Source organism: Rhinolophus sinicus, linkage group LG02 (assembly GCF_036562045.2).
Source record: "Rhinolophus sinicus isolate RSC01 linkage group LG02, ASM3656204v1, whole genome shotgun sequence".
Taxonomy (NCBI): Eukaryota; Metazoa; Chordata; class Mammalia; order Chiroptera; family Rhinolophidae; genus Rhinolophus; species Rhinolophus sinicus.
Window position 1 is genome coordinate 200285706 of NC_133752.1, and position 19937 is coordinate 200305642.

At 52.2% G+C, this 19937-nt stretch overlaps 1 protein-coding gene and 1 pseudogene across 5 annotated transcripts in view; one reads left to right on the forward strand and one right to left on the reverse strand.

The window, feature by feature from the left end:
- Nucleotides 1-311: 311 nt before the first annotated feature.
- The window catches only part of MOV10L1 (Mov10 like RNA helicase 1), a 51725-nt gene continuing 32099 nt past the window's right edge, over nt 312-19937 (forward strand). Inside the window, exons 1-10 of one of the 5 annotated variants that reach the window (XM_074326627.1) lie at nt 312-430; nt 1440-1624; nt 6594-6756; nt 9835-9947; nt 10442-10629; nt 12902-13051; nt 13313-13545; nt 13878-14010; nt 15492-15686; nt 18080-18194. In XM_074326627.1, coding sequence (XP_074182728.1) covers nt 334-430; nt 1440-1624; nt 6594-6756; nt 9835-9947; nt 10442-10629; nt 12902-13051; nt 13313-13545; nt 13878-14010; nt 15492-15686; nt 18080-18194 — 1572 coding nt within the window. In that variant the 5' untranslated portion in view covers nt 312-333. Of the gene's footprint in view, nt 431-1439; nt 1625-6593; nt 6757-9834; nt 9948-10441; nt 10630-12901; nt 13052-13312; nt 13546-13877; nt 14011-15491; nt 15687-17306; nt 17511-17535; nt 17870-18079; nt 18195-19937 lie in introns of those variants that run through there. The other 4 variants (XM_074326629.1, XM_074326630.1, XM_074326628.1 and 1 more) reach the window with 4 other exon arrangements.
- Nucleotides 14157-14618, reverse strand: LOC109434897 (large ribosomal subunit protein eL21; annotated as a pseudogene).

A 19937-nucleotide genomic window follows, 5' to 3' on the forward strand; every position in this document is an offset into this window, starting at 1 on the left:
GGGCAACTCTCGCCTACTGCTGTGCTAACTAACCGGTGTCAACGGCCAACCGACGACTGCTAATGGGTGCGACTCGCAAGGAGACCTTCCCCCATTGGCTAATAGCGGGCATGAGCGCAGGCGCGGTGCAGTTCCCCCACCGCCCCCCAACACTCATATATATATTGACCAAGCTCCACTGGGCGCAGGCGCAGGCACAGCGATCTCATTGGCCAAGCACGAAGGGGATCCGGCGCAGGCGCGGGCATGGTCACCCGATTGGCCGAGGGCAGCGGGAGCGGCGTGGCCACGTGCAGGAGCCCGGGGCTGCGCGGGCGAAGTGGCGGCGGAGCCATGTTGCGTCTCGCGGCCAAGCTAATGGCCTTCTTTTGGAGGAGGGCGGATGGCCCCAAGGAGATGACTGGGCTGCCAGAGCTCGAGCTTCTGGAAGGTGCCTCGTGGGGTGGGGCCGGGGCTTGGTGGGGCCCGGGCGGGCGGGCCGGTCCTGGGATGCGCACGGCCCCTCCCGGCACTGGGAACTGCACTGGCGCTCCCGAGATCCCTCCCGTGTGCGAGTTGCATTCAGGGCAGGGGTTCTCGCTTCTCCACAAGAGAGGCAGCGGAAAGCCGTCTGCACGCGGACTTGCTGAGGCCTGTGGATACGGTCGCTTCCTGCATCGGGGCCTGATGTGAAATGCGGGATTTGAGCGTCGGCTCCGGCTCCAGGAAGCCGCCGCAGTTGTGTGTACCGTGATGTGCGCGCCTCAGGTGTCTGCTGTGTCTGAGAAGTACTAGCAGACCAGGTGCAGTGAGGACTTGGGAGAACAGCGGCAGCTGCAGGGCTTCTCGGCCGGTAGTGGGAAAGGTCACGGAGCGGCCGAGGGCTTGTCCTGCTCCCAGGCCAGACTTTCTCCCCAAGCCCGGAATCTCTTCTGTTGCCTGCATTGGTGAGGTGATAAAGAATCTCCCCTCGCTGCTGCTCATGTTAGTGATGAAAGGAGATAACAGAAGTAATAACGCGTAGGAACAACCCCCCCCCCCAAGCTGATATAACACTAACAACAATTTACACAGCACCCTAACCACTGAGGTCTAGGCATTGCTGTTTTTGCCCCTCAAACAGCTCACTTGGGTAGAGATTATAACAGTCTACGTTTTACAGATGGAACAGGCACTGAGTGGTTAAAGACCTGGCCCCGGGTTACACAGTGGCAGGAGAAGAGCTGGGGTTTGGACCCCCTTGGTCTGGCCCTGGAGTCAGAGCTTCCCCCATGGAGCCACCCCAGTGCCCCTCAGGAGCCTGGGCAGTCTGCCACACACGCCCTAACTTCTGAGCGCCCCACTTCTTGAGAGGGTCCTTAAGCCCCAGGCTGCTCCCCTACTCCCGCTCTCTCTGGTAGCACTTAAGTGTAGTGTGGGCTTACTTTTCTGGTCCGTATCACTCTGTTTTCCCATCTCAGGTGACACCAAGTTGAAAACCGTGCAGGGTGTCGTGACAAGGTACTGCAGCGATTATGGCATGATTGACGACTTGATCTATTTCTCCAATGAGGCTGTGAGTAGCAAGGTGCTTCTGAATGTTGGACAGGAAGTTATTGCAGTGGTGGAAGAAAACAAAGTGTCCAACGGACTGAAAGCAATCAGGGTAAGGCCTGAGTGGGCTTGGTAAGTCTCCCTTCACTGTGGGATTTCAGATTGCTGTCCTCCTGTTGCGTTAACATCTCAAGAGACAACCTGGCCAAGGGAGAGAGAGTGTACCTACACGGGGTGCATTTTTCTTACAGTGGTTTCTGTTCTTAAAAAAAAAAAATGGTGTTTTGGAGACATAGAGGAAAAACTGAGAGTTGCTAGATGGGAGAGGGGGTGGGGATAAGGGGGAAGGTGAGGGGATTAGAAAACAGTCACCACAAGATGGCCACGGGGTTTTGAAAATTAATTTGGGGAATGTAATCAATAATGTTGTAAAGATTTTGTAGGGTATCCGATGGACACTTGTCCCATTTGGGAGACCACCTCAGGGGTGATGTAGATGCCTGATCACTGCACTGTACACCTGAAGCTGAAGCTGAACAATAATGAATGCCAACTATAATTTTACATATGTATATGTATACATATGTATTTATGTACTTACAAGAAGCGGACTACAGCGTTAGGTATAGAGACAGTGGAAATGTAATGGCTGTGTGCGATGTCAGAGGGATAGTGGATGAGGGGAGGGGGGTTCACACAGTGTGAGGGATATAAATGATGAACGTCTAAGTATTACTTTGTCTTGTGTACCTGAAACTAATAAAAAAAAATCAATGGTGCTCATTGTAAATCTTTCAAACTACATAGAAATTTATAATTCATAAGTTTGCCTATAGTTTTGTGCCATGGAGAAAAAAGACTGTTAACATTTCTATATCTAGTTCTTCTAGTCTTTGAAAAATAGTATTAAAAAATAATTATTGGACCCTTTGTTGCCCAATTAGCAAAGATAATTAGTGGGCTCTATATTAAGCCACTTTCTTCACTTAAAAATCGTACTTTTGTATTATAAATCCTTGGAAGCAGAATTGTTAGTCAGAGGTTATGCCCATTTACCATTTTAATGGTTATCGAGTTGTCCTCCAGTCATACTGTGCTAATTCACACTCACAGGACGGGGAGAGGCTGCCTCTTCCCAGTGTTGGCAAGGATGTGGGTGTCATCCCTCTCTGGAACCCTTGCAGTCTAATTAGTGAACAGTGATCACTTTAATTTGCACTTAAGTTTTAAAGTAGATTACCTTTTCACTTTTTTCCCTATGAATTTTCGTGTCCTTAGTCCATATTTTTAGGGGGTTCAATTTTTAAATTAAAATTCTACATTAGAGAAATTAGAACGTTTTAAGGAACATTGTTATATGAAAGTGTTGCAAGTATTTCTCCAAAGTCAACTTTTTTTTAAAGTTTTATATAGTTAAATGCGTCTGTTTCACGTAGCGTTTGGGCTCTGTCCTTAGAGGCTTATTCCACTTCTTATTACAAATATACACTCAGGTTTTCCTCTGAAAATTGTATATTAACATTTAAATGTGCCTGTAATTTACTTGGTCTACAGACTCAACAGAGGAACCAACATTCCTCCCCAGTAGCTACCAGCCATCCCCCAGAGTAGTCTGCTTTTCTCCTGCGGTTGGGAAGGTCCCTTTCTCCTACACTGGAACCCTGTGTGTGAGGGACCCTGTGTGGACCCTGCTGGTTCTGGCGCCTGCGTGGCCCCCAGGGCTCAGTCCCGCCCATGGGTGGTAGGCAGTTTTCCCTCTTCATCCTGGTGTTTGGAGTTCTCCTGGCTCTCCTCGTCGTCGGGATGGGCGTTATAGCCATTCTGTTGTTCGTCCCCCTTGGCTCAGATTCGGTGTGGACAGCACTGCGTTTGTGTGTCCTTTAGGCTAAGTGACATGTGGATCTCACCACGGCTTCTCCATCCACAAATTCTGCCTGTCCGTTTCAGTCTTCTTTGTTCTTATCTGTTCAAAAAACTACTTTTCGGTAGTTTTCTTCATTTAGGTTCCTCAAATCCCTTGTTGAATTTATTTCCAAGATAACATTTATGTTTCATTATCAGCATAATTTGATTTTGTACTTTCAAGTTAATCTTTTTCTTTCTATGTAGGAAAGATTTTTATTATGTAATTTGGTAGCTGGCAAATTTACCTCAACTATTTTTTTGAAATGGTCAAGGTGCACTTTATTACTATTTCAGGTAGTAAATGCCATCTTAATGCTTAATATCTTTCTCAAGCTTTAAAAATAACACAGGTAAAAATCAAATTTTAGAGTTGTATTCAGTACAGTAGTTACTAGCCATGTGTGGCTATTAAAAGTAAATACAATTGAAAATTAATCCCTCAGTTTCTCTAAGCACATTTCAAGAGCTACAGGTAGCTGGTGGCTACCAAATAGGCCAGCACAAACAGTGGACATTTCTGTCATCGCAGAAAGTCTGTGAGCTCGCTCTGGCGCGGGAAGCTACACAGTGAAAAGCGGGCTGTCTGCGTGCTTTCTTCCTGCACTTGGTTCCTCGGGCCTGCTGCTTTCTGGTCGGCAGCTCAGTCTCTTGAACCGTATGCTACGACCTTGTTTGATGTACCCACATTAACAGTAAGTGCATGTTGTGCTGCTACCAAGAAAGACGTGGAATTGGCTCATTTACACCACCCTCTGGATTTCTTTGCTTGCTTTTTATTTAGGATTTTTATCGTGGTAAAATATGTGTAACATAACATTTACCATGTTTAAGTGTACACGTCAGCAGCACTGAACACCTTCACACTGTTGTGCAGCCGTCACCAGCATCGCCTCCAGAACTTTCTCATCTTCCCAAACTGAAACCCTGTCTCCACTAAACAACTCACTGCGCTGCTTCCTGTCTGCATGAACGTGGTATTCTAGGTGCTCATATACGTGGAATGATAAAATGTCCCTTTAAAATGTCTGGCTGATTGGACAGGTTCATCCACGTAACTGTACATCAGAACTTCCCTCCTTTTTAAGGCTGGATAACAGTCCTTGTGTGGATGGGCTGCATTTGTTCATTGTCACCAGGCGAAGGACAGACACTTGGGTTGCTTCTGCCTTTTGCCTGTTGTGAATCATGCTCTGTGAACAAGTACTTTCTTGAGCCCCTGTTCTCAGTTCTCTGGGGTCTACACCTTAGAGTGGAATTGCAGGGTCACATAGTAATTCTGCGTGTAACTCGTGGAGGAGCTGCCAGCTTTTCCCCCTGCGCAGTCCCGTCTCACCTGCCCCCCAGCAGTGCCTGACGGCGCCTGTTAGTGTTCGTCTCCACCAACACGAGTGATTTTCCGGGTTGTTGACAGGAGCCATCCTAGTGGGTATGAAGTGCTGTCTCATTGTGGTTTGGTTTACACCTCCCTAAGAGTGATGTTTGAGGATCTGCTCATATTTTATCGGTTCTCCAGCCTTCTGGAGAAATGTCTGTTCAGGTCCTTTGCCCGTTTTTTAATCAGGTGTATTTTCTTACTGAGTTGTAGTTCTTTATATATATTGGCTATTAATCCATATCAGATACATGATTTACAAATATTTCCTCCCATTCTGTGGATTGTCTTGGCTTTTTCTTGATAGTACCCTTTGATGCACAAAAGTTTCAAATTTTGATGAAGTTCACTTTATTATCTTTTTTCAATTTCCTGTCCTTTTGATGTCATACTTAAAAAATTACTTACTAATCTAAGATCATGGAGATTTTCACTTTTGTTTCCTTCTAAGAGTTTTATAGTTTTAGCTCTTACATGTAAGTCTTTGATCCGTTTCGAGCTAATCTTTGAGTATGGTGTTGGTTAACAGTTTCACTTCATTCCTTTGCATGCTGGTATCTAGTTCTCCCACCACCATTTTTTGAGAACACTGCACAATAGGGAAAACCCTTTCCCTGTTGAATGGTCCTGGTACCCTTATTGAAAATCAGTTGACAATATATGTAAGGATTTATTCCTAGACGCCATTCTGGTCCATTGGACCTACATTTGTCCTTATGCAGTGTTAGATTACTGTACTTTTGTAGCAAGTTTTGAAATCAACAAGTGTGAGACCTCTGTCTTTGTTCTTTTCAAGATTGTTTTGGCTAGTCAGGGTCCCTTGAGAGTCCTAATGAAATTTAGGGTGGGTTTTTCTATTTCTGCAAAAAATGTCATTGAGATTTTGATGAGGATGCATTGAACCTGTAGATCGCTTTGGTAGTATTGTCATCTTAAGTTTTACAATCCATGAACATTGTCTTTCCATTTGTTTGTGTCGTCTTTAACTTATTTCAGCCACATTTTGTAATTTTCAATGTACAAGTCTCCTGGGTTAAATTTATTCCTAAGTATCTGACTCTCTTTGATGTTATTGTATGTATGGGGTTGTTTTTTTAACTTCCTATTTTGGATCATTCATCACAAGTGTATAGAAATACAGGTGCTATTTGGATGTTGATTCTGTATCCTGTAATTCTGCTAAATTCACTTATTAGCTATAACAGCTTCTTATGGATTATTCAGTGGTTTCTACATACAAGATCATGCCATCTGTAAACAGAGAGTTTTACTTCTTCCAGATTGGGTGCCTTTTATTTCTTTTTCTTGCCTCATTGCTCTAGCTGAGACTTCCAGGACTGTTTGGACAGAAGTGGTGAAAGAGGCTTCCTGGTCTTGTTCCTGATCCTAGGGAAGGGCTTTCAGTCTGTCACCACTGACTGACCTTAGCTGTGGGTGTTTCATACGTGGCCTTTATCATGTTGAGGAGGTCTTCTCCTATTCCTAGTTTATGGAGCAACTTATCCTGCAAGGGTGTTTTTGTCAAGTGCCTTTTCTGCATCACCTGAGATGATCGTGTGATTTTTCCCTTGTTCTTCCAACGTGGTATCCCATCGACCGATGTTCTTAAGTTGAACCATACTTGCATTCTGGGATAAGCCCTGCTTGGTTGTAGTGCGTAATCCTTTTAATATTTTGTTGCATTCAGTTTGCTAGTATTTTGTTGAGGATTTTTGCATCTGCATTAGTAAGGAGTGGTGGTCTTCAGTTTGCTTTTATTGTGGTCCTCTCATTATGGTCTAAAGAGCTGTTTGTTTTCTATCAGGTGGAAGCTGTCTGCAGTAAATGGGAAGACGACAGCCAAAACCACAGCCAGGGGCTGTCAGACTCCAACCCTCGCGTGCTCATTGGCTGTGTGACTTCGTTGATGGAGGGTGCTGGCTACATCAATCAGACCACATACTTCTCGATGGAGAGTGTTTGTGAAGGTAGGCTGGATGAGTTTCTCCTTCACCTTTAAAAGTGGGCTACGTCAGAGGTTTTTTGTATTTATGGATTAGATTTGAGATGGTTACACGCATCATTGAGAGGGTCAAATTGGGGCACATTTTGTGTGATGAGGGGTTTTGGGAACTAGAACAGCTTCTTCAGGTGCTGGCTGCAGGAGGGGCTCTAGTGTAGGCCAGACGTGCCGTCCTTTGTTTTGTGTTCATTTGTTGAATGTAGTCACTAATTTCGGGGTAATCGTTCCTTTCATACAGTTATTGTTGAGAACCTGTCGACAGTGTTGCAGGGGTACAGAGGTGCTGTTGTTTTTAAACTGCTTCACACGCCCCCAAATAGGACTTGGGGATAACCTTGTGTCTTCCCAAGAGCACATATCCTTTTTTTCAAAATATTTTTTTTAATTTTTTTTAAATTTAAGTGTGTTTTTCCAGGACCCATCAGCTCCAAGTCAGGTAGTTGTTTCAATCTAGTTGTGGAGGGTGCAGCTCACAGTGGCCCATGTGGGGATCGAGCCGGCAACCTTGTTGTTAAGAGCACCGCGCTCTAACCAACTGAGCCAACTGGCTGTCCCCAATATATCCATTTTTAATTGCATTTGTTTCTCATCGATCTAAGATTTTATTTTCATGCCTAAAGAAATAACTTGCCAGTGCCATTTATTGAGTTTAACTCAACGACCACTTACTGTGTCTGCTGTGTACATTGGTGGGTAGGGGAGCAAAGGAGTGGGAGGCCAAGACTAGTCTGCCCTCTCTCCTCCTCAGGAGGAGAAATGGACTGTCCTTGCTTGAGAACTGAGCGGAAATGCCAGCCTGCTGGGGAGGTGGCCTCTGAGCTGAGTCCCACTGCACGTCCTGTGGGCCCCACGCTGAGATCTTAATTTCATTTTTCATGCAGTGGCCTGGAGTCTCCTTCAGAACTGCATTTCATGGTTGATGAACTTGACATTGTGGGCACCTGTCGTTGACCTCCCTCTAGGCTTTGGTATCTTTAACTGGGGAAATATTAGTAAGCTTGGAGCAAATTGTGCTAAGTGTAAGACATTCACAAGTCTGGGTTTTCTTCTGTTGAAATGTGTAACTATTTGAGCCCTGGTCTCAGAGGTGCTGTCTTCTGTCTCTGGGTACAAAGGTGTTCAAATATTTCCACTTCCATAAATGAAAATTGTCAAATATGTTGTCTCTCCCACTTTTTGATGGGATGCCCATCCAACCCTTTGGATGCTGTGAATTGCAGGCCTTGTCCGTTCCATTCATTCTGTTACAAGTATAAGTTTATCCAGTTAAGGTAGGGGCCTCGTTGTTGAAACACTCTCTGCACAGTTGGGATAGCGGAGAGCGTGGAGTCCAGTCCTGGGAGTAGCTCTAACCCGGCTGGCGGTGCAGCCCTGCGCCTCACTGCTTCGTTTCTGTCCCTGCTTCCCAGGAGAGCAGTGCTGCTCCCTTGCTGGCCACGAGCCACAGTTTCAATCACTGCTATTCACAAAGGCTCCACGTTTCTGGTCCCACATCTACTGATACTTTGATTAAAGATTTCCCGCTGATTTTGAACAAAGTGTAACCAAAACTCAGAGGTCTCACTTAAAACAATTAAAAGGCGCAGCTTGATTTCCCAGGTGCTTCTTCAGAGGTTCAGACGTCTGTACAACAGGATGTTGGGCAGCAGAGAACCCGGGGCTGCGCTGGCTTTGTCACCCAAGTGTTGCAGCCACTTACCTTCAGGCGCCCATAAACGCTGCACGTTCTGAGGCTGCAGTGCATCCCGGCTGCTGACGTTGCAGCCCACGGGGACAGATGGGATGGGACGGGACATGGATGCCCCAGTTCAGGCACACTCCCACTCGTGGCTCTGTCCTGTGTGCGGTTTCGTTCCATCCGGACTCTTATTTGTGTTATCGTTATAAAGACAATTTAGTGTCCAGTGTTGGGATTTTAAACAGAATTTACAGCAGCTTTCACAAGAACACAGATATTTCTCCTTCGGTAGGATGACCTTCCAAATCTTTACGTTGATTTCATGATTGTGACAGGAAAAAATGAAATTTATTTGATTTGCTTACTTATTTTTCTCTTTAACTTGTTTATACAACTAACATTGGTAGCTATTGCTTCACTTTTCCTGTGTGTCTAAGAAGGTTTGGAATAATTTAGCAAAATTACGTTAAACAATTATTTGATAAAAGAAGGCACGGTTTACAAACGACATACAAAAGTATGTCTACAGTTTGTCATATTGTCCTTTTAACACCAACTGGCTGTGGACAGGTTTGTCTGTGGTGTCACACAGCCTGTGGCCCCTTGCTGACGAGCAGCTATCCACAGATGTCGGGCCTCTTGGGTGTTCACCAGCTTCTTGAGAAGCAGGCTCAGTATCCAGTGTGTACTTTTGTTTTGAGCTTGTCACTGCCAGAAGTGTTTATTGCGAAAATGGCAAGACAACAGTTCAAGCTAGTCGTGGCTTTACACCACGCAGCACAGCAAACCTGTTCAGACTTCTCTCCCTGTTCTGTGTTGGGATAGCTCAGCCACTTCATGTCACTGGACCTTCTAACTTCCCCGCACACCCTACCAGGGGACCCGGTGGCACCTTGCATCCTGAAGGCGCAGCCCTTGGGTCTGAGAGCACTTCCCTTTGTCACCGAGCACCCTATGTGTCCCCGACAGGGAGGGGTACTCACTGTGTCTGGAAAGACGTGGCAGAGGGTCCGTGTGTCTATGAAACTGCCCACCGCACACATGCCCACGTCTCCTGGAAGTTGGAGGTGTAAGGTCTGCCACTGAGCTTTGGTGTTGCAGTTGTTAATGATACTGTGGGGTTTCTAATGAAAACTACAGGCAACACCTGAAACCAGATGGGGTCCTGAGACTGTAAACAGGTGTGTGGCCGAGTCCTCTGGACAGAAGGTCGGCTGTGCCATGTCGGTTCCACCGCCCAGCCAGGGGCCAGGAAGGATTCTGGGGCATGAACTCGCCCCTGTACTCACCTGCTGCCATTTGTCTGGAAGCGCTGGGTGCCCCGACGTGGGATCAGCCCAAGTAACGCTGCTCCCTGCCTTGCAGGTTTCCAGCCTTGCAAGGGAGACTGGGTGGAGGCCGAGTACTGGATCCGGCCAGGCACGTGGAGCAGCGAGGCCGTGTCTGTGAAGCCGCTGAGGTTCAAGCGCGTGGACAGGGTGGGTGCTGGCCCGCCCGTCCCTGGGTTCTCCTGGGCGCGCCGGGCAGTCAGACAGGGCTCAGTCTGGCCCCAAAGACCCTGTTTTCTTACTGAGATGTTCCCTTAGGAGGTAATGCGACCCGGCTGCCAGGCTGTCAGAATTAAGTGAGGAGTTTGCACACGAGTCCTGAGCTGTCCCAAGTGCCCTGGGACACGGGACTGGAGCTGGCTTGTGAAAGCGGGCGTGGCCCGGGGCGTGGAGACTGAGGGGGTGGGGTGTGCGCAGGGTGAATCGGAGAAGCAGGGAGGCGACCCCCAGCCCCCCCAATCCACAGTCCAGGTCGGCCTTGGCTCCCGGGCCCTACACGCCCATGTCATCTTTAGGGCTTTGCTTCCCCTCCCCCACCCAGACTCGACTTCCGGGGCCAGCGGCTCACCAGGCCTTGCTGGTTCTGGGCAGGGCCGTGGGCTGGGCCACAGGGGCTCAGCCAGCTCCCCGCGCTGTGCTCGCAGGTCTGCATCTCCAGCCTCTGCGGGAAAAACGGGGTCATAGACGACAGTATCTTCTTCACCTTGGACTCGCTGAAGCTGCCTGCGGGGTACGTGCCCCAGCGGCACGACGTGGTCAGTGCTGTGGCCGTGGAGAGCAGCCAGTCCTGCTACATCTGGAGAGCCCTGTGTCTGACGCCGGTGACAAGGCGGTAAGGGGGCCCGGCCTGCTCGTGGGGGGCGGGGGGCCGATGTGAGTGGTCAGAGGACCAGGCCCAGATCCCGAGCTGGGCGCTGGACGGAGAGCCTTTGGGAGCCCGTCGGCCGTGCTCGTGGCAGGTAGAAGGGCAAGTTAAGGGTCCCTCTCAGCCCTTAGTCTTACACTGTGACGTTCATACTTGGGTGGGTTTTTATGTCGTCATCTTTAACATGTGGGCGTTTTCTAGAACACACTGGACAGAGTGGGTTCTTAAAAGCAGAGGGCTCCCGCGTCGGCTCACCCCTGGGCACCCCACTGGCCCTGCCTGCTCTAGGCGTGAGTGGCCGGGCTTCAGTCTCGAACAGAGCCACCTGCACCGCTGCCTCAGCTCCCTCTGCCTTGTTTTTAGCTGCTCTGCTTTTGGCCACCTCCTCAATAGAATGCAGGTTCTGTGCCGCGTGTGCTCCACAGATGGGGCACGTGGCTCTGTGTCCGTGTGAACCTGGGGGTCGGCTCTGTTGGGCAGAACAGTTGGGACGTGCCCCGTCCCAGAATCTGGAGGACGGACTGCCCGGCTCACGGCTGTGGGTGGCCCCATCACACCGGAGCCTGGCCCTGTCCTGTCTGACAGGCAGCAGAGAGAAGCTACAGCCGCCCCAGGCCCAGTGTGTCCCCTGGACCCTGCTGCCCGATCCGTTCTCTTTTTCACAGCACTTAGTTGTCTGCACACTTGGTGACTTACTAAGTGACTGTTTTTGAGAGGCTGTTGCCTGGTTCGCTGGGTGTGGACTAGGGTCTGTGGTGTGGTGGTTGGTGGGGGGGGGGGTTGGCTGGAGGCTCCCTACCTGTGGGTGGTCCACTCCTGGGGCGCTGCAGTGGCTCGACAGCACGTCCAGTGGGGGTGTTGGTTATCCCTAGGGAGGGGTGACTAGTCCCAGGCCTGGTCCATGAGGCTCTGCCCTTGAATGCCTCCAGGACCGTCTTCACCGGGCAAGGGGCGTCCCCACCTGCATGATCACACACTGGCTGCAGGTTGGCCTCCACATCCTGCAAACTCAGAATTTTCTCATACCCAGAGTCAGACTAGGGGCTTGGGGCTCAGGGGAGGGAGGGAGTTTGCTGGGTCCAGGGGAACTCGCCGCCACTGAGCAGTCAGTTCCCACTTCCTGAGTTTGTGAGGGAACGGATGCCTCGTCCTGGCAGCCTGGGCCCAGTGACCGCCTCTGTGCCAGCACAGGAGAGCAGCCTGGGACAGAGAGGACCACGCTTCTGCCCTGACAGAGTGTGCGTGCTGTCTCTCCCCTGCCCCCCACCTCCGGCTTCCTGTCTGTGTTTCCTCCGCGGCTGGAGTCCACTCAGACCCCCAGTCCGGCTGCCAACTTGAGTGTCCGACAGCGCTAGTGCTGTGCCCAGCGCGGTGTGTACCCCGCTCCAGCCCCCCGCCCCGAGTCGTTCTTCACGCCTCCTTGGTTCAGACCCCTCCCTCCCTCGGCAGACCGTGTCCACTGTGGGTGAGACCCTGACTCGGCTGCTGCTGCCACAGCCACGAGGGACAGGCAGTGGCTGTCCTGTCGGCACACGTGCATGAGAAGAGAAAGAAGGGGATGGGTGGTGGCAGGGGAGGCATGTGTGGACAGGAGGAGTTGGAGGGGCAGGAGCCGGCAGAGGAGCTGTCACTGGTGTGGTTGAGAATGTCACTGCAGGTAGAGCTGGTGTCTGAAGGCCCCGACTCAGCAGGCTGTGTGGGAGGGGCATGGGCCAGGTCTGCCTTCTGGAAAGAGCAGTGGGTACAAGAAGCTGTGCCCACAGTGGTGTTGGTGAAGTAAGGGGACAGACAGATCTATGCTGGGGGAGGGTGGAGTGTCATTTTCTAAGAGGAAAGCTGCTCGTTTCATTGTTTTCAGATACTTGGAAGCAACAGAACTCTTCTTCCACATGAAAGCTTACTGGGTCCTAATAGGCCAAGCCCTAGTGGCTTCCTCACCCCTGCAGCCTGGGAGGCCCCACATCCTGAGTCCATGTCCCTGGAGAAGGATCTGCTGCGTTCTCAGGGTCACCGCTGTGTCGCCTCCTTCTCCCTAGGGTCTATAGGACCTGTCATTTTCTTCTTCAAGATGACTGTTATCCTGCTCGGGAGCCCTGAGTGTTGGAGGCCCCGGATCAGTTCCTGGTGCCTGTTATGCACCTTGTGTGGGTCGGGGAGGAGTGTGGGTCAGGAGGGGTCGCGCCTCAGGAGGCAGCCGCACGTGCCCATGACAGTGACCTGTCTGTGGTGCTCTCTCCAGAGACGACTCCACCTCCACCTCGGCAGAGGCCGCTGATGAGGCCTGCGGGGCCCATTTATTGGAAAACAAAGGTGACATTGAAGTCACGAAGATGACGAATTTTGGAATGCTCAAGGAAGGAGGAAGTAAGAGCATGGTGATCTGGATAGAGTAAGTTTGCCAAGGAAATGAAATTAGCTTAATGGGCTTTAAAGTGTGATTTAGGAAACGCTGTAGCGCGAACTTACTTTACCCAATTTTTTCCTTTATAAAAACTTTTCAAAATTGTTCACCGCAAAACTTCCTTTCTACTTACTCACACGTGTAAAGGTATTTGCAGTCGCAGGTCTCTGGTTACATTGAATTCTGTGTTTTATGGTCACAGTCTTTCGAAGTTAGAAACTGTGTTTATGGCTTATTCTGTTTGTCCAGAAATAAAGGAGATGCTCCTCAAAACCTCGTCAGCTGCAGACTGGTGGGCTGGGACAGAGCCAGGCAGTTCAGGGTCCAGATGCTGCAGGAGGCCCCGCCAGGGCCTGGTCCTGAGGAGAAAAACGAGGATCGTTCTGGTGACAGTGTCACTGGCTCGTCAGATGGCCACAGCGAGAACAGAAGCCGGCAGATGCTGGGGTGCAGCTTGGAGAGCAGCAGCGACGTCTCTCCAGGTAGGCACTCGGCCTTCCTTCCCTGTGAGCCCAGGCTCTGGGGGCCAGTTGGGCCTGGACGGGGACCCAGTGGCCTTGTCCTGGGCCTCCCGAGATGTTTCAGGGCTGGGCGAGGGTCTGGAGTGGCCTGGCATTGGCCAGGCCGTCACGCAGTCTTTCTGAAAGGGGGGAAGGCTGCCCACCACCAGCCTGTTTCTCGTGTGCACCGCCTGGCACTGGGCCGTTTGTGTGTGAAGGTGCCCGTCTGTGTGAGTGTGTTTGCATGAGCGTGCCCCCACGACCGAGAACAGTCGCCTATGGGTCTCATTTTGGATTCAAACTTCATCTCCTAGATGACTGTGCCTGTAAAGGGGAAAATGGAGAAAAAGAACAAAGTGTACCAGGGAAGCAGGTGACCGAGCTGGGACACACTAGGCTCATCCCTCCAGGTGGAAAAACCCAGGTTATGATCATTTGTGATGCAAAGTACGTGGCGGGAAGGTTCGCAGTGAGTTTCCTTGGGGGGCATGGTACATTTACCTTTTTAGGGAAGTGTGCTCCTGGGTTGGATGTTATAAAAGTATTTGTAGCTTTTTTTTTTTTTTCCGCAGAGGTCTTTTATTTTTTTACACTTACGCCATGAAGTCATAGGGAATGAGCTCCAGCAGCTCTGGCTCCTTCCCATTGGTTCTCACAAAGGGTGCTTCTCTGGGTGGGGCAGGCTGGCGTTTCAGGTGAACCCAGGCACCTTTCTCTCTGGCTTCCTTCTTTTTCTGATCATTTTCCTTCACCAGTTTCAGGAAGCTGTCTCGGCTCTTAGAGTGCTTAATGTGCTCAATACGAACATTAATTCTCTTGGCAAGAATCTTGCCCTTTACTCGTTTGTTTATAATAATGCCAACCGCGTGCTGAGTAACCCTGTAGACCCTTCCTGTTTTGCCGTGGTGACATTTGTGGGGCATTCCTTTTTGAACGGTGCCCATTCCCTTGACGTCTACAATGTCACCTGTGGCCACAGGAACAACTCCATGTTTTCTAAAAGGCCTAGAGAACGCATAGTGGGTGCCTCTCCTCTTTCCCTTTGTGTTGGTCATTTTGACGAATTACTGGAAGATGCTGGTCCCAGCCGAAAAATTTGTAGCTCTTTTCATGAGACAAAATCATAAGAAAAATTGTCAGTGCAGAAAATGGCTTGAGTGCATTTACCCACTGGAGCCAACCCTGTGCCTGACCGCTGGCCCCGCCCATCTCCCTGACCTCTGAGTGCCCTCGGCCTGTGGGAGCTGGTTGATGTCCTCATGCCCTCGTGCCCCCTCGGTGCAGCCTGGGACCCTTCTGTCCTGGGATGAGACACTCATGCCAGGTGCTGAGGCCTTGGCTTCTGCGTCCTCCCCTGTGTCCAGAGCTCCCGCCTCACCTGGTCTCCTGGCAGCCGGGCATTTGGTTACAGGCCTTCCCTCTCTTGTCTGTCACCTACATTTGCTAATTCTGGTCTTTAAAAACGTGGAGCTGCGTGCGTCACTGCCTAGCTTCATGCCCCTCGGCATCAAACCACGGTGACCATTCAGAGTCAGCCACTTCGCAGGATCTCCGAACATGACAGGCAGAGCCAGGTGAAGGGCCACGGGTGGGCGCTGAGTGCACTGGGCCGGCCCAGACAGCAGAGCCAGGGACACAGGACAGTGTGATCAGGTCATGTCACGCAATTCCAATTTAATCTGGGGAAGTCTGGAAGTGTTTTTCCTGCACTCCTAAGTTTGAGAATTGCGAAAAGGCCTGTTTGGGAGCTTGAGTTTGCCTTTGGAAAGTTCTGCTCATTGGAGAAGGTCACTCTTCTCCCTGTAAAGAGTTCTGACAAACGAAGGGTGACTGTGTCCCAAGTGCTGGCGTCCCTCCCTCGTGTGCACAGAGGGAGTCGTGGTGTCTGCCTGTCTCACTGACGACATCTGGGCCGTGCTTGTCCCCAGGCACCCCGGCCGCTGCAGGGAGCTGCTGCTGCTCTGCTTCCCCAGTTTTGTCATCGGCCGCTTCCTCCACGTGGATGTGGTCAGCTCCGAGGAGTCGCTGTTAGCCGCCCGAGAGCCCTTCTCCTGGAAGAAGTCGACAAGTCCCCCAGCACCGGCTCCCGCAAAAACGACCGTTGTCGTGACCACACAGAAAAGGTACTGCGAGCAGGAGAGGTGCCAGCCGCATGGGGCAGGGGCCAGCCTCCCTTCATCATTGTGTCCGCGGAGCAGGGAGTGGGTGTGTTTTCACGAAACTCTTCCATCTGCTGTCCACTGAGGAGGATTGAGCGCAGGGTGGATGCGGTAGGTGGGCCTGCGACTCGCCAGGCCGCCACTACACTCCACCCAGCTGGTCTCAGGGCGACCCTGCCCCAGGCTCTCACCACCTCTGTGTTCCTGACAGCCCAGCCCATCTCCTGACATCGCGCATCCCACACAGGCGCCCAGAGGCACCGTCAGCGAGGGGTCAGTGAACCATGGCTGGCATGGCCTCCGGAGCTACGGACGGCACCTGAGTGTGGCTTGTTTGGGGCGGGAGGATTGGTGGGCGACCTGAAGCCCATTTGAAGAACGAAATTAAGAAAAGCAGCATTGTAGTCTGCTAGTGACACATGGCCGGGGACTTGGGGACCACTCAGACTTTAATTGGGTGTCGTCTCAGAATCCTCTGAAAAGCAGATCTTTTTAAGTTTAGTGCCCAAAAATCTGACCTGCGGGAACGTGAGGGTGTTTCAGGGCCTGTCCTGGACCTGTGCATGCTCAGCCTCAGGTGCTGTCACAGGTGGGCTCGCTTGGGGACTGCCCGGACCCACCAGGGACAGGCACTGCTTCTCTGGTACCAGAAATGCTGAGTGCCAGGTGCCATCGTGGGTGTCGTGGACGGTAACTTGCCAGCTGAAGGAGAGATCTGTTAGCAGAGTGTTATGTGGCTGTTGAGCTTTGGGTTGGACCGTTGTGTGAATTCTGGGAAGCTGTGTGACCTTGGACCAGTCTCCTCACCTCTCTGAGCCTTAGATTTGTGAGGTAATAGTCCCTCTGTCATGTGGTTATGAGTTCTCTGAAACATGCGTTTTCTGGCACAGGGGCAGCAGTAGTGATCAGTAAGTGACAACACTCATTGGTCACGGAAGGGCGGGTTCTGGGCTGGACCCGAGGGCCTGGGAACAGGAAGCTGCCGTGGCCTGCAGGCAGCGCAGAGGCCCAGACTGGGCCTGGTTACAGGCCCGTGTAAGAACCCCTGGCTGTCAGTTTCTTTCTGGTGATAATCAGGTTTAACTAGAGGGGTGAGGGAGACCCACGCCGCAGTATTTTAATGCCCTGGGCTGCTCTTGCCACTGAAATACTCCTAATTGACACTGTATGGGAGTGTCTCTGAAACAGCCATTTCCTGTCACCACGTCAGTGACCCAGAGTCCTGTCCCGGCTGGTTCAGACATCCTCCGACCCCAGCTTCTGCACCTGCCTGACCCCTGGCGCCGTCCAGCGGGTGCCTCCTTGGCCCCACACGTCCTGTTCTGTCCTTACCACCCCTCCCCCCACCAGAAGACAGTGTCCGTGTGAACACTCGGCCAGTGCCAAGGACCTGTCTGCACCGGGACCTGGTGGCTGGGCTCTGAGTGGACACGCTCTGCTCACTCAGCCTCCTGTGGCCGTGCGCTGAGGTGCCATTTGGGCCACTGACCTGACTGCCATCTGGCCCTTTCTCCTGCCAACTCAGTCAGCAGCACTTGGCTCTCACTGCATGCCCTCTGCCTCCCACACACACTTCACACGGGTGCTCGGATGCAGCCCGTGCGCAAACTCGCAGGGGCGGTGACAGCCCCCCAGGTGCTGCTGAGGCCCTGGGGCTCCCTGGGGCACTGCTGCCATAGAGCGGAGTAGGGGAACCCACATGTGCGGTGACTTCGTGGGAAAGGAAGCGGGGTGCACTCCCCCACTCTGTGCTCAGACGAAAGCGCGAGCTGAGTGACATGAGGGCAGGTACCTCACACTGGCGTCACTCACTTCAGGTTCAGCCTATAAAGGGACACCAAAGCAGCTCTGCTTTTTCCTGGTTTCTGTCTCCCACGTGTTTCCTCTGCTGCGCACCATTTCTGCTGCCGTATCAGCCTTGCCCACAGCGGCTGTCATGGTCTCCCTGCTGCAGAACTTCCCGAGGGGACCTACAGGCCGAAGGCAGGACAGCGGGACCCGGGGTGCTCCTGCAGGCGTGCGGTTGTCCTCTGATGGGCATGTCCCCCTTGAAGGCATAGCAGTTAGAGTTTGGCTCATTGGGAGCTATCTGGTTCTAGCGCGTCCGGCCGTCCTCCTGTGGCAGGCAACCCCAAGTGAGCGGGCTGGTGAGAATGGCGGGGAGGAAGGCCCAGGGTTCAGACAGACGCTGGCAGACTGACCTGGGGCAGCAGCCCCTGCAGCCATCATTCTTGGTGACTGAATGAGCCTTGTCTTTGTAAACCAGGAAAGGCCATCTGAGTAAAAACGTCTTATGTAAAATGCTTGGCTGATTAAGAGTTGTTTTTAACTTGTGAATTTCCTTTTTTTTTTTTAAGGAACTCAAGACGACAACTTCCAAGTTTTCTTCCCCAGTATCCAATACCAGATAGACTTAAGAAATGTGTGGAACAGAAAATTGACATACTGACTTTCCAGCCGTTACTCGCTGAGGTAGGAGAAACGTCTGATGTGAAACACGGGCTTGTCACCACTCTTGCACTTTCTGGCAAAATCAGAAGAGCCTGTCTCAGGTACAGACCTCAGACTGGTTCCTTACCACAGGCCGCTGGGAGTGTCAGGGTGACCACACAGGGTCCGTGGCTGTGATCCTTCAGCGATACATGCGCGTGTGACTAACACAGCAGGCAGCCATGCTGCGCTGGGGCTTTGGGGCAGCAGTGGGAGGGTGCCCTGTAGCACCAGGCCAGCCTCCCTGGATCCGCAGCCCAGCCTGTGTCCAGCTTCCATTCACAGTGAGCTCTGAGCAGCTCAGCAGGGTCGGCGTCGGTGGGAAAGGCCTGCACTGTGCAGGCAGACGAGTGGCCAGGACAAGGCCGGGGCCGCCTTCACCTGGGCGGCCTCTCCCTGCCCTCCCTGCTCTGTGGTGGTTTCTCGGTTCTCGGGCTTATTTGCCACTTGTGGAGGAGGCCTTCTCTGAGCCTGTCTGCTAATCAATATAAGTGGTGGTGGACCCCAGGAGAAGGGGTGGGATCCTGGAGGAGGCACGGGGTCTAAGGGTAGGGGCGGTGCTGACAGGCTGTGTGCACGTGTCACAGACGTGGGGGGCTGTTAGATTTGGCAGTTAGTGCCATTTTCCGTAGGGTTTCAAGGAGCAGAGTGAGTGCCTGGACCTGCGCGCCCTTGAGCCTGTGTGTGGGCTGAGGGCTCAAACCAGCGGGGGGGGGGGGGGGAAGGCCTGGAAGGAAGCTGGGGTGCTGCCGAGTGACTGCCCTGAAACCAGAGGAGCACTCCCACTACGGCCCGGCTGGTGAGGGCAGTGGGGCGCTTGCTGTCGGCCGGGCCCCAGGGCAGGCGTGGGCAGCTCTGCATTGTCTGGGCGTGGGCATGGCCGCCTGAGGGAGTGGGGTGCACAGGGGTTGGAGGTCTGTGAAATCAGGAGCAGGGAGAGCCCTGCGTCCTTGGGATGGCTTCCTTCCGGGTTGCACCCACGCAGGTCACGGGCAGCTCTGAGACAGGAGCTGCCGCTGGGGCAGTGGGTTTACCAGGAGCCCGTGGGCTGGGAGGGGCCTTCCTCGGGATGCACACGAAGGGAGTGAAGTGATTCTGCCCGGCAGCTGAGGACATCGATGGTGCTCATCCAAACAGGGCTGTGTGTTAGAGGCTCCAGAGTCATCCTCCGTTAGAGTCTGATCAGCCCCCGACTGCCCGGAACCTGTGCGACGGGCGCTGTCCCTCCAGCCTTACTGTCCTGTGCCCCCCCCCCACGCTGATCTGCTTTCTGTCACATTAGTGTCCCTTTCTGGGATTATAGATCCGTGCAGCCATACGGTACCTACTCTTTCTTGGTGTGCCACCTTTCACTGGCGTAATTAATTTGAGACCACCTGTGCGGTGGGCGGGCTGGCGACCCCTGAAGATGTCCCTGCTTTATGCCGGGACCTGTGACTGTCTCCTTGCCCAGCAAAGGGGACTTGGCCGATGGGATGAGTCAGGGATGTTGTGATGGGGAGGTGACCCTGGGTCCTTGTGGGAAGGTGCCCACCAGGAGGCAGGAGGCGCAGTTCCCTTGCAGGCTTTGAAGGGGGAGGATGGTCACAAGCTGAGGCAAATGGGCGCTTCTGGAAGCCGCAGTGGGTGGAACGGGTTCTCCCTGGAGCCTCCAGAAGGAGCCAGGCCTGCCCACAGCTGGGTTTTAGCCCATTGAGCCTTCTCACCTCCAGAACTGTGAAATAG